This window comes from Mytilus edulis, chromosome 6, assembly GCF_963676685.1.
Source record: "Mytilus edulis chromosome 6, xbMytEdul2.2, whole genome shotgun sequence".
NCBI lineage: Eukaryota > Metazoa > Mollusca > Bivalvia > Mytilida > Mytilidae > Mytilus > Mytilus edulis.
Genome location: NC_092349.1, coordinates 74,847,853 through 74,862,046, shown reverse-complemented (window position 1 = coordinate 74,862,046; position 14,194 = coordinate 74,847,853). Strand labels below are relative to the sequence as shown.

The 14,194-nt window shown below is 32.9% G+C and overlaps 1 protein-coding gene across 1 annotated transcript; it reads right to left on the bottom strand.

Annotated features, from left to right (window-relative positions):
* Positions 1-12,429: 12,429 nt before the first annotated feature.
* On the bottom strand, positions 12,430-13,698 carry LOC139526615 (uncharacterized). The gene has a single exon (XM_071321774.1). It carries the CDS (start codon positions 13,696-13,698, stop codon positions 12,430-12,432), a length of 1,269 nt encoding a protein of 422 aa, XP_071177875.1.
* Between the last annotated feature and the right edge of the window lie 496 nt (positions 13,699-14,194).

The following is a 14,194-nucleotide window of genomic DNA, read 5'->3' as shown; positions in this document are numbered from 1 at the left end:
TCCTTCCCTTAAAAAAATAATGAGTTAACTTTTTTTACCAGGATTAATCCACTAAAAAATGTTCATGCATCAAACTGACTTTGTTTTACACCCAATTTGTTTTCAACCTCGCATTCGCCTCGGATGACTATAGTATATTTTGTGTTATAACTGCTCTGTTTAGACTTTACAAATACACAATATGTATTTATCTATAACTAGATACTATTTTTTTACAAAATACACAACCTTTAAGATGCAAAATTAAAAACACTGTTTCAGCGCTTGAATTTTGTTTTTTTCAAAGATAGAAAAAAAATTGAAATAATTTAATAAACTGGTGTTTTATAGTTTAGAAAATAATTCTGTAATATACTTTAGTGAAACACTATACACAATATGAAAGTTTATGGATGTGAAAAGGACAAGGCCACTTCTTCTTTTAAAATTGCTATGCCTTAAATGGAAAAAATTTTGTAATGGCAGCTCTTCATATAAGTTGTCAAATTTGTCATTTGTAAGGGTTGGGTTGGGTGTCCGACCCCGACTTTGGTCATATCTTTTGAAAATAAAATAAGCCAAATAACAACCTTGATTTTTTTCTCCAGTAGACATCAGCTAGCCTACCCAGCTCCCCTTTACACATTGTGCGGACAAATGTATGGCCGTTGAAATGTGTTTTATAATCTTTTCGGTAATGGCAGGGTAGGGTGGTTAGCTGAAGTCCACTTGAAAAAAAAGTGGCCTCCAATGTGGTTTTATGCAGAACAGTAACCCGCAAATCTATGGTAGTTTGCAAAAAATAAAAGTATTTTTTGTTATAATGTGATATGTAATATAATGGCAAATAATGAAAGCTCGTATCTTAATTAATAGACATCGAAATAAAGAGAAACCGTATGATAACCAATACAAATCTCCCAGAGACAAACTAACATTGATTAAGGCAACTAGTATGATGGTCTGAATTCATGGTTCTTAATTTCTGTATTCTTTGATATTTTAGGCCATTTTTCTCTATTCTTTATACTTTTTGCCAATTATTCTCTTCTCTTTATATTTTACACCATTATTCTAGCTTTTTTATTTATTTCTTGGTCCATTGTCTCTATAATTTATATTTTTTGTCAACTATTCTCAATAACATAATACCCACACAACGCCCTCTAGTTCAGGTCACCATATATGTAGCCTTCACAAATAAGCAAAACAAAAACCCTATAGGCTTCGAATGCCAAAATAATTGAATGCTTGTCCAGGTTTGAATTGTGAAATTGCGGAAAATAGTTTTTTAATCAATCTATCAAGCAAAACATATTATCGTCCTCGATGTTCACGGTACTGACAATACTGGCAGATGGACGTTGGTCATCAATTCTAATAATCTTAGATCGACCTTTCTAAACTTAAAAGTAAAGTTCATGTACCCGGTTCCTGATTGTTATTAAAGACTTTTGATCTGACAACCGCTGTGCATGTATACTTTAACGACTTGGCTAGTTTTCTTGTCAGTTTTAAAAAGTAATTACCTCCCTTATAAGTGTCATGTTGTAACAAATCTATTTATTTGTACCATCTTTATGAATCTTAATATTATATTGTACAATTTAAATTTGTGATTCGTTTAATATTTAAATATGATAATTTATTATTTATCAAAGGCATGAACAAGGTAATTTGAAAGTCTTTGATTATTTTATCACCGTATGTCAATTCAGAAGTCATGCGGTTTATTTTGTCTACATTATGTTGTACCATCATGGGAGTGTTTACAATGCCCTCCTGTGGCAGAATTTACAAAGAATGTGAAACTAGAAAGGAAAACTGTTTCCATTATAAGTCGGCTAATAATTGAAATTGAATACTAATCTCTTTTTGAGTAAATTCGAAAACGAAAAATGGAAACTTGCACTTTAAAATTTATTTTCATTTTTAATTGGTTTTTAGTGAAATAAAAAACAAAAAATGAAAACACTTTCGTTTTCCGTTTTGGTTTTAGAAAAATAAAACACAAAAAACGAAAACACTTGTTTTTCATTTTGGTTTTCGAGAAATCAAAACCGAACAATGGAAACATTCTCGTTTTTTATTTTTTTTATTTTGATATTTCAAAATGAAAAACAAATGGACTCAAATATACACAGATATCGGATGTTGAATGTTGAAAATGAATGATGAATGCTGAAAACGAATGTTGAAAGTTGAAAATCGAATGTTGAAAACGAATGTTGAATGTTGAAAATCGAATGTTGAAAACGAATGTTGAATGTTGAATGTTGAAATCGAATGTTGAAAGTTGAAAATCGAATGTTGAAAACAAATGTTGAATGTTGAAAACGAATGTTGAATATTGAAAACGAATGTTGAATGTTGAAAACGAATGTTGAAAGTTGAAAATCGAATGTTGAAAACGAATGTTGAATGTTGAAAACGAATGTTGAATGTTGAAAACGAATGTTGAAAGTTGAAAATCGAATGTTGAAAACGAATGTTAAATGTTGAAAACGAATGTTGAATGTTGAAAACGAATGTTGAATGTTGAAAACGAATGTTGAATGTTGAAATCGAATGTTGAAAGTTGAAAATCAAATGACAGTTATGTTGAAAACGAATGTTGAAAGTTGAAAATCGAATGTTGAAAACGAATGTTAAATGTTGAAAACGAATGTTGAAAGTTGAAAATCGAATGTTGAAAACGAATGTTGAATGTTGAAAACGAATGTTGAATGTTGAAAACGAATGTTGAATGTTGAAATCGAATGTTGAAAGTTGAAAATGAATGTTGAAAGTTGAAAATCGAATGTTGAAAGTTGAAAATCGAATGTTGAAAACGAATGTTGAATGTTGAAAACGAATGTTGAATATTGAAAACGAATGTTGAATGTTGAAAACGAATGTTGAAAGTTGAAAATCGAATGTTGAAAACGAATGTTGAATGTTGAAAACGAATGTTGAAAGTGGAAAATCGAATGTTGAAAACGAATATTGAATGTTGAAAACGAATGTTGAAAGTTGAAAATCGAATGTTGAAATCGAATGTTGAATGTTGAAATCGAATGTTGAATGTTGAAATTGAATGTTGAAGGTTGAAATCGAATGTTGAATGTTGAATGTTGAAATCAAATGTTGAATGTTGAAAATGGGTACGAGAAAAAAAAAAAAAAAAATTTGAATGAGAAAAAAAAAAAAAAAAAATTTGAATGAGAAAAAAAAAAAAAAAAAAATTTTGAATGTTGAATGTTGAATATTGAAATCGAATGTTGAATGTTGAAATCGAATGTTAAATGTTGAAAATTGAATGTTGAATGTTGAATATTGAAATCGAATGTTGAATGTTGAAATCGAATGTTGAATGTTGAAAATGAATACGAAAAAAAAAAAAAAAAATTGAATGTTGAATGTTGAATAATGAAATCGAATGTTGAATGTTGAAATCGAATGTTGAATGTTGAATGTTGAAATCGAATGTTGAATGTTGAAATCAAATGTTGAATGTTGAAAATGGATACGAGAAAAAAAAAAAAAAAAATTTTGAATGAGAAAAAAAAAAAAAAAATTTGAATGAGAAAAAAAAAAAAAATTTGAATGTTGAATGTTGAATATTGAAATCGAATGTTGAATATTGAAATCGAATGTTGAATATTGAAATCGAATGTTGAATGTTGAATGTTGAAAATGGATACGAGAAAGAAAAAAAAAAAAAAATTTGAATGTTGAATGTTGAATATTGAACCAACTTGACATCCGTACATTCAACATTCGATTTCAATATTCAACATTCGATTTCAATATTCAACATTCGATTTCAATATTCAACATTCAACATTCAAATTTTTTTTTTTTTTCTCATTCAAATTTTTTTTTTTTCTCATTCAAAATTTTTTTTTTTTTTTTTCTCGTATCCATTTTCAACATTCAACATTTGATTTCAACATTCAACATTCGATTTCAATATTCAACCTTCAACATTCAATTTTCAACATTCAACATTCGATTTCAACATTCAACATTCAACATTCGATTTCAACATTCAACATTCGATTTCATTATTCAACATTCAACATTCAAATTTTTTTTTTTTTCGTATTCATTTTCAACATTCAACATTCGATTTCAACATTCAACATTCGATTTCAATATTCAACATTCAACATTCAATTTTCAACATTTAACATTCGATTTCAACATTCAACATTCGATTTCAATATTCAACATTCAACATTCAAAATTTTTTTTTTTTTCTCATTCAAATTTTTTTTTTTTTTCTCATTCAAATTTTTTTTTTTTTCTCGTACCCATTTTCAACATTCAACATTTGATTTCAACATTCAACATTCAACATTCGATTTCAACCTTCAACATTCAATTTCAACATTCAACATTCGATTTCAACATTCAACATTCGATTTCAACATTCGATTTTCAACTTTCAACATTCGTTTTCAACATTCAATATTCGTTTTCAACATTCGATTTTCCACTTTCAACATTCGTTTTCAACATTCAACATTCGTTTTCAACATTCGATTTTCAACTTTCAACATTCGTTTTCAACATTCAACATTCGTTTTCAATATTCAACATTCGTTTTCAACATTCAACATTCGTTTTCAACATTCGATTTTCAACTTTCAACATTCGATTTTCAACTTTCAACATTCATTTTCAACTTTCAACATTCGATTTCAACATTCAACATTCGTTTTCAACATTCAACATTCGTTTTCAACATTCAACATTCGTTTTCAACATTCGATTTTCAACTTTCAACATTCGTTTTCAACATTTAACATTCGTTTTCAACATTCGATTTTCAACTTTCAACATTCGTTTTCAACATAACTGTCATTTGATTTTCAACTTTCAACATTCGATTTCAACATTCAACATTCGTTTTCAACATTCAACATTCGTTTTCAACATTTAACATTCGTTTTCAACATTCGATTTTCAACTTTCAACATTCGTTTTCAACATTCAACATTCGTTTTCAACATTCAACATTCGTTTTCAACATTCGATTTTCAACTTTCAACATTCGTTTTCAACATTCAACATTTGTTTTCAACATTCGATTTTCAACTTTCAACATTCGATTTCAACATTCAACATTCAACATTTCGTAATTAGATTATCATAAACTTTATTACGAAATAACCCGATATATAGATCATACCATATTGATTGCATTTAGTCATACTATAATAATACGGCCGGGATAGTTTAAACCATCCCGTAGTTGGCATCACAAATTGAATGTTTATATTTTTCCCCTTTTTTTTTATTAAATCTCCCCAAAGAAAACCCTTTTATCAAAATATAAAATGACACTTTTTTAATATAAAAAGACACTTCTTCTTTATTGAAATCACCTTTTTATATACTGATCCTCATTCTATCCCGTATTTAATATAAAAAGACACTTTTTTAATATCAAAAGACACTTTTTTAATACAAAAAGACACTTTTTTTAATACAAAAAGACACTTTTTTAATATAAAAAGACACTTCTGTTTATTGAAATCGTCTTCTATATACTGATCCTCATTCTATCCCGTATTTAATATAAAATGACACTTTTTTAATATAAAAAGACACTTCTTCTTTATTGAAATCATCTTTTATATACTGATCCTCATTCTATCCCGTATTTAATATAAAAAGACACTTTTATAATATCAAAAGATACTTTTTTAATACAAAAAGACACTTTTTTTTAATACAAAAAGACACTTTTTTAATATAAAAAGACACTTCTGTTTATTGAAATCGTCTTCTATATATACTGTTCCTCATTCTATCCCGTATTTAATATAAAAAGACACTTGTTAAATATAAAAAGACAAATTTTAATATAAAAAGACACTTTTTTATTATGAAAAGACATTTCTTTATTCAAATCGTCGTATATTACGGGAGAAAATGAGGATCAGAATAATAGACATCTTATGGCATTTTTTTATGAAGATATAAAATAAAATCTTTCCTTTATTTATATAAAAAAAATAGCGTTTTATATATAAATATGTTGAAAATCTGCATTTTGTCTAACACGATATAGCCAGAAATTTTCTACAAAATTTCGAAATAAATCAGTCGGATTTTTTATTCGATCTGTTATAGGACACTCAAGTACGGTTATCTTGAGACATTGGAGTGCTGATCATAGTATCATTTAAAAAAACAATAGTTTCCGTAGACTTTTTCTATTTTATTGAGTTACAAGAGTGTAACCAATACACAATCGGTAATAAACCAATTAATAAAATATTCCAAAAACGTTGATTTAACTGACAACAGCCTAAAAAAACAAGTTTTGAAGCATTTCAACAACGCTAATTTCACTAACCTCTGGTTTTGGAAACATTTCCATTGGAGAGAAATATAATGTCATTAATAAACTACTGTTTTCAAAAAAACTCTCTCATGCTTTTTAAATCTGTTTTCCGGTTTCCAGTGAATGATACCGAAGTCTCGTTTAGGTGTCAGACCACCAAATAAAAGTAGCCCTACTCTGACACAAAATAGTGCATTTGATGTCCTTGTTTACTTAAACTAACCAACAAATTTGCAGAAATGAAACTTTTGGTGAAAGAGAATAATATCTAGATCATTTTGAGCCAGAATTTACTTGTCTATGAGTTTGCATTAAAAATTGAGGATTAATGCGCTCCATAGTATACTAATTTTATATTTCCAGAAAACCATTTTTTTTTTTTTTGGAGTACCTCTATTTGAAGGTCAGTTATTTTGTTAGAAGCTCTAAAGGTATGGTGAAAATTGGCATGTAGAAAGCTGATACATGTACAATTAATGATATACCTGGTTTCTATGAAGTTAAACTTAAGGTAAAATATTTAGAAAGCTGTGAAAATTGCAAATATTGGTTGAACAGATAGGGATTTTGAATTGGTGGTCTGACACCTTTAGTGGCAGGAACAGCCGGAGAAGGTAGTGGAGAACATCTTCAATGTCTTCACTGCTACATCAGAATTCTTCCTTTAACGTCTCAGAAACTGCACCATGTACACCGCCAATCTCCGGCGCAGAGCTCACATCCGTTCCGTACTTACTACGTATCACTACACTAAATATGTCATTGTATTGTAGTGTACTAAGTATACGGAAAGGAAACGAGCGCTGTACGGAGATTGGTACACCGCATCATCATCGTCAAACTGAAATGTTGTGTCAACAACTGCGGAATATAACTTCAAGCATATCATATGAATAATATTTCCATAAATTTTCGAACGGAGTTTAAACGTTGCTGGGACCGTCTCGTTGAGAGAAATGCTGTACGTGTCCTTGGTTGTAAACGCCATATTGATTTAAGATATTTTCAGGGAGAGTACCATATCCTCAGGCGATAAGAAAACAACTGGCAAAGAATCATCAATAACGTTGAAAATCACCATTTCTGTTCCCTGAACGCATTTCATATAAACAAGCAATTAAACCGGATTTATTGACATTTATTTGTTTCCTGGCAATATCACAAGAACCATAACTGATGAACAGTGAAAGTGAAAATCGTCAATATCAAATTTGACCTCCATTTTGTCATCAGTATCAACATATTAGAATTTGAAAGAGCTTAAGGTTGAATGGTTCATGAGTAAATGCCACAACATGAATGGAAACGCCATTTTTTTTTTAAATCTTTCAAGAACCATAACTCCTGAACGGTAAAAGTCAAAATCGACATTATTGAACTTATTTTAACTATACGCCCAAGTCACAATAACGTTGTGCACGATGTTCCTACAACTTAACGTTACACTGAAAATGCGACGTCAAAGAGGATTTTTCGAAATTTTAACGTCGAATTTGTAAGTTTCATTCGGGTTGTTTTGTGTTGCTGGTTATTTTTGTCTCTGTTATTATTTTTTTTAAGTCTTTTAACCACGAATTGCCTCAAGTTGTGGATATCGATTTAACACCTGCAAAATGCTGTATTGTAAGTCATGTAAGAAGGGAAAATAAGACGGAAAGTTTTTCCATAAATAAATTAAAACAAAACTACATGTATAGATGTACAAAACTTTTTAATCACATGCTGCTAAAATTTCATGGTGCATATCATCTGTCATTATAAATTTCCCATACCTTGATTCCACCCCAATACAAATATATCTGACACTGTTCAAGTAAATTAAAGACTTTTTTCCCTTGATTAATTTGAACTGAATATTGTTTCCATTAACACATAATTTATCAAAATACAACCCTTCAATTAATTGGACCCCAGCTTGAAAAGTGTTTCCCCAGTCATCAAAAGTTGATTGATTTAGTTTTTTAACGTCGGATAAACACTTTAAAATATAATAGTCCTCTCCTGGATCGTCCGTAAAAACGGCTTAAATAATTCCGGGTTGAATCAATTCAATGAAAGTATTTTCATCGCTATTTGCGATAAGTCTTTCGGTTAACTCTGTTTCATGACAAAGTTTATATTTACGAAAAATTCCGGCTTCGCTAGTACAAGCATTATATTCATCGGGACAGTTGGAACAGTCGTAGCAGGACAAGTCTCGAACTAAAACAGTTCGAGGACTCGTACTTCTGATTTGGTGAATACACCTTACTGACGGAACGACTTTAAAAGATCTTGTTCTATTTCGGGGAACTTCCTCAACATATCTAAAAATTCGACGTTTGCATATAGCGGACTGCCTTGGAGTCTCTAAATTGTCCTTACAAAAGTTATAAAAATCATTTGCATTTTGAATAAACAATTTTCCTCTCGCCACTGCAAAATCAGCTTGATTTTTTATTAACCCCCCTGCGGCATCTTGTACTCCTTTGGCATGGGATGTTTCAAAATAGTTTCTAACTATATTGAAACCAAAATCTTGTTTTGCATAGCTTAAATCTCCGAAACAGTGCCTTGATTTATATTGTGTAGCACACCCGTCTGTAAATTCGTGCATGGTATTCAAATCATAGTTAATACTCTTTAGGGCCTAAAGAGTATTAACTATGATTTAAATTAGGTAATCCACTATTTGCCGTTGCGCCTCATGTGAAAAATTATGATCATGAACTTGATCAGGACTTATAAAAAAAACTGTTCTTCAACTAATCCACCATTAACTTCAGGATCGGACGGACCGTCTAGATTTTTAATTGGATGCCTATAAATCACGGATACATGTATCGAAACTTCCGTTTTCTGAAAATAGCATGATTGGATTTCAATTTTATCTTTACACGAATAGTTTTCAGAAAAGTCATGAATGCAAATAGCTTCATTTTTTTTCAAGTTGCTCTTAATTGATTTCAGTTGTTCTGTTTGCCATTTTGCACGAAAAACGTGTGCTGAAAACTTTGATATCAATTCAAGAAAGTACTTGAACATTTCTCCCGGTTTTGTGTTCACCTTAACAAGGCACAGCTTTTTCTTTTCCCCGCTTTTTGTTGGAACGAAAACATACTCATAGCGCATCCATTCAACATTTGGTGATTCTGTAGTTAGGGAGAGTTCATCTTCCAATAAATGCAATTTGTTCACGCCACAATCATCGCACCTCCGCTCCACACACTTCAATTGGTGGTATTCTTGCCCGTCAGTTTTTGGACACAAAGTATGATTGGTCAGGTCAGTGAGATGGGTGAAAATTGGAAAATGTTCAGATAATGGTGTGATTTTTTTTCGAAAATCCATGCAACTTTTAAATAGATATCTAGCCTCTACATGATACCTACAACAACATGTTTCTCGGTCACATGGACGTACAGGTACAACAAAATATGGCTTTAACCGTTCAAATAATCTCTGTGAAATTTTCAAATCAGGGTATTTTTCTTTGAAACTAATATAGACTTCCGTCTGATTTTTTCAAGCACGTGCTTCATGTGACTGGTGTATACTTTAGGACCTAATCTTTCGCGTTTTATATCATTCTTGTTTGCAGTAGGTCGCGAATTGTCGGGAGATATCCAGTATTCATAGATTTTCCGTTTAATGTCTTCAGATAAAGCGTCACTTCTTGTTTTTCTTGATGTGAATGTCCACGCTGAGACTTCTGTTGTCAAAACTTTTGTCCTTATTCTTTTCCCTACAAAAGGACTTTTATTAAAACCAAGTAAAACAAAATAGTTCAATTAAAAATTTCAGTTAATCATCAAATCCAAATCTAGATGGTTTCTTAATTTCACGTGTAGAACGTCTAATAACGGGAGATGTTTCCATAGTGTTGTCCGTGTTGTTGGTATCTTCCTGTGTTGTATTTTCAACATGGGTTTCGGAAATTTCCAGAGTTCTATGATCGTTCAAAACTGAATGATCAAGATTGTCATTGCTTATTGATTGTCCTCTTGGTGCTAGATGTCGGACTGATACAGTAGTTTCGCGTCCATCAGGCAATCTTACATGGGCATAAGTTGGATTAGCTTCCAAAAGATCTACTTCCTCGACGAGAGGATCATATTTAGTCGCACGCACATGCTTTTTCATTAAAATTGGTCCAGGATTGGCTAACCACTACCGAATAGATTGGCCAGATGATGATCTTCTTGTAAAGTTGAAAAACCTTTCATGTGGAGTACAGTTTATTGATGTACATAACAAACTTCGAACAGAGTGCAGTGCATCTGGCAATACACTCTCCCACCGCGTCTCTTTAAGTCCCAAAGATTCTAATGCTAGTGTCACAGCTTTCCAGATGATACCGTTATAGCGTTTACATTGCCCATTGCTCTGTGGACTGTATGGCGTTGTCATGCTAGTAGCTACTCCATGCGATTGTAGAAAAGTTTTGAGTTCGGCACTCATGAAAGATTGACCACGGTCCGAGTGAATATAAGCAGGTATACCAAAAAGAGCAAATAACTGTCGTAAACACTGAATAACTGTTGCGCTTGTCATATCGGAACAAGGAAAGGCAAACGGGAATCTTGAGTATTCGTCAACAACGGTAAGCATATACTTCTTTGTACTAACAGACGGTAGTGGTCCTTTAAAATCAATGCTTAAGCGTTCAAATGGTTGTGTAGCTTTCACAAGAGGTGATGCATTCGGTTTAGCATACTGAGGTTTTACTTTTGCACAAATCTCACACTGTTTGATTGTTCTCTTGACGTCATCAACTGAGAAAGGTAAGTTCTTTGAACGGACGAAGTGAAGAAGTCGATTGATGCCCGGATGGCAAAGTGCACTATGTAGTTCAGAAAGAGAATCGGAGCTGATGGATGAGCAGTAAGCTCGAGAAAAACAATCGGCTGATGCATTGTCTTGTCCAGGACGATATTTTATATCATAGCTGTAACAGCTCAATTCAGTTCTCCATCGAATTATTTTGTCATTTTTCACTTTACCATGCTTCTTTGAATCAAACATATAAGAAACTGCTTCCTGATCAGTGACAAGAGTGAAATGTTTCCCACTAAGTAAGTGTCTCCATTTGCGAACCGCATCTATAATGGCACATGCTTCCTTTTCTACAGATGAGTGTCCTAATTCATGAGCATTTAAAGTTCTCGAAAAGAAAGCAACAGGCCTTCCACCCTGATTGAGACTTCCGGCTACTGCAGAATCCAAGGCATCGGTTTCTACGACAAAGGGAATAGCTTCATCAATTGCACTTATGCTTGCGTTTTCAAGGTCGGATTTCAAATCATCGAATGCTTTCACTGCAATAGAGTCTAACGGAAAAGAAGTAGCGTTAGCTAAAGGTTTGATTTTGTCTGAGAATCATGGTATCCATTGACTATAATACGAAAACATTCCCACGGATGGCTCTTTTCACCGATTTAGGACTATGGGGAACAGGGAGTTCCCTTAGCGGCTTCATTCGATCAGGGTCAGGTCGTAAAACACCTTGACTGATGGTATATCCAAGTAGATCAACTGACTCGACAGAGTACACACATTTGTCCTCATTAAACGTTAGCTGATGTTTGTCGGCAACATCAAGAAATCTACGTAAGTTTTCGTCATGTTCGGTTTGGTCCATTCCGCCTATTGTGATATTATCAATATACACAAATACTGCTTCTAATTTGTTTTCGGCCACTAGACGGTCAATTACCCTTTGAAAACAAGCAACTCCGTTCGTAACGCCAAAGGGGACTCGCCGAAATTGATACAAACTGCCATTGGCTTCAAAAGCTGTATACTTCTTTTCATGTTCACGTAACGGAATTTGGTGATAGGCACTACGTAAATCAAGCGTACTGTATACCTTGTATTTGGCGATATCTGAGACCATTTGATTAATGTTAGGAAACGGATAAGCATCAAGTTCCGTAAATCTGTTTATAGTTTGAGAGTAATCGATTACTAGTCTTTTCTTGTGCCTTTCATTTGAAGTTACTAAAACTTGAGCTCTCCATGGTGACATACTAGGCTCAATTATACCTTCGGTAAGTAATCTTGTTGTCTCCTTTTCTATGAATTCTCTATCGACTGCACTGTACTTCCTTGATTTTGTAGCAATAGGTCGGCATTCACTTGTCAAGGTGACAAATAATTCTGGGGGGATCAACACTTGAAGCAGCTAAACCACAAACTGTATTTGAGTCATTAATTTCTACGGCTGGTCTGCTTCCACCGAAACTTATTTTTATACTATCGTGTCTTTTCATGAAGTCCTGTCCCAAGATAATGTCACAACAGAGTTTATTGAGGACAGACAACTGCATATTCCGATAGAAATGTCCATCAATGTTTAAGTTTACTTTGCAAATTCCTACTATAGGACTACTGAGAGCACTGGATGCCATCGATACACTTCCGGTAGCGTCATTTATATTTACTGACATTAATTTTGCAAATTGTCTATCAATGAAACTTTCAGAACTACCCGTGTCTATCAAGGCTTTGCACGGACGTTCATTCACGCGCACATTTATTACCGCTTTCTTTAAACATTGCGGAGATGCAGCAGTCACGGTTGCTAATATGGGAGTACAAGAGGCAGATGTCCCAGTACTTGTTGTATTAGATTTACACACTTTCGAAAAGTGTCCTTTCTTACTACAGTTATGACAAGAGGCATCCTTTGCCGGACAAAAACGTCTCGCGTGAGCATTATTCCCACAAAAGAAGCACCTTTGTTTACTTCCGGGTCGTTGTGCAGCAGCTGCTGTAATCTTGTCTTCTTCAGTAACGAATTGAAGTTTTGTTGTGTTATCTGGAACACTTTCATCTGGTTTTTGTCCAATCGCGGCTGTCACAGAATATGGCTGAACATACACTTCATTACTGCGTTGAGCTAGATCTAATGTTCGCGCCTGATCAAACATTGTCTTAAGGTCAAGAGTTTTATTTTCCAACAGACGCTGTCGAACAATTTGTGAGCAAAGTCCATTTATAAAAGCGTCCCTTGTGTATTCTTCCTTATATTTATCGGCCGTCACTGGTTGAAAGTTACAATCCTTTGCCAATACTTTAAGTTCTTGTAGAAACTGGTCAAGTGTCTCACCTGTCTGTTGTCTGCGTGTTATCAACAAGTGCCTAGCCAGAACCTCGTTTTTTGGTCGAACATACACAGCTTCTAACAGTGATATAGCGGTATCGTAAGTTTCACATTCACCAATATACTCATATACACGCGGCGAAACAAAATTGATCAACATTATCAGTTTGTCTGGAGCTTCTTCTCCGGCAGAGGTTAAAAAGTTTGTAAAAGTTCGTTTCCAGTGAAACCATTCTTTTGCTGCTGTAGGTGAATCAGGATTGGCATCCAATCGTTCGGGTCTGAGGTATTTATGCATGATGATTTAAGTTGATAAAACTGTAGTGTAGTTAATAATCATTAAAAAGAGTTCTCAAGTAGATACATGATTTATTTATCAACTTAAATCCAAACCATCATTCATGATTACAGGAGTCTATAAAGGAAAGGGAAAGAAACTATTACAATGTCTATTACTAATGACTAACTACCACAAAACCAAATAAACATAATATACTACAGTGTTCTTGATTGAAATGCAGTTAAATTGTTTTCAAAATCTACACCTTCAATTTCATTCTGTTTCAATTTCATATTATTGCGGGAATCTTTTTTCTTTCTGCTCATTTCGACTCTTTTTTCTTTTTCCTTAATAAACTCGTCCTTCTTCTGTCGTCTATAAATCTGTTTCCTTAACACTGCTCTTGAAGGTTCTTCTGTCCGCCTCTCGCGTCGTTTCAGTTGTTATACAGGACTTTATTCTTATCATATTTTTTTAGTTGTCTTTCATTTTCCTTTTGTCGCTTTATATCCCT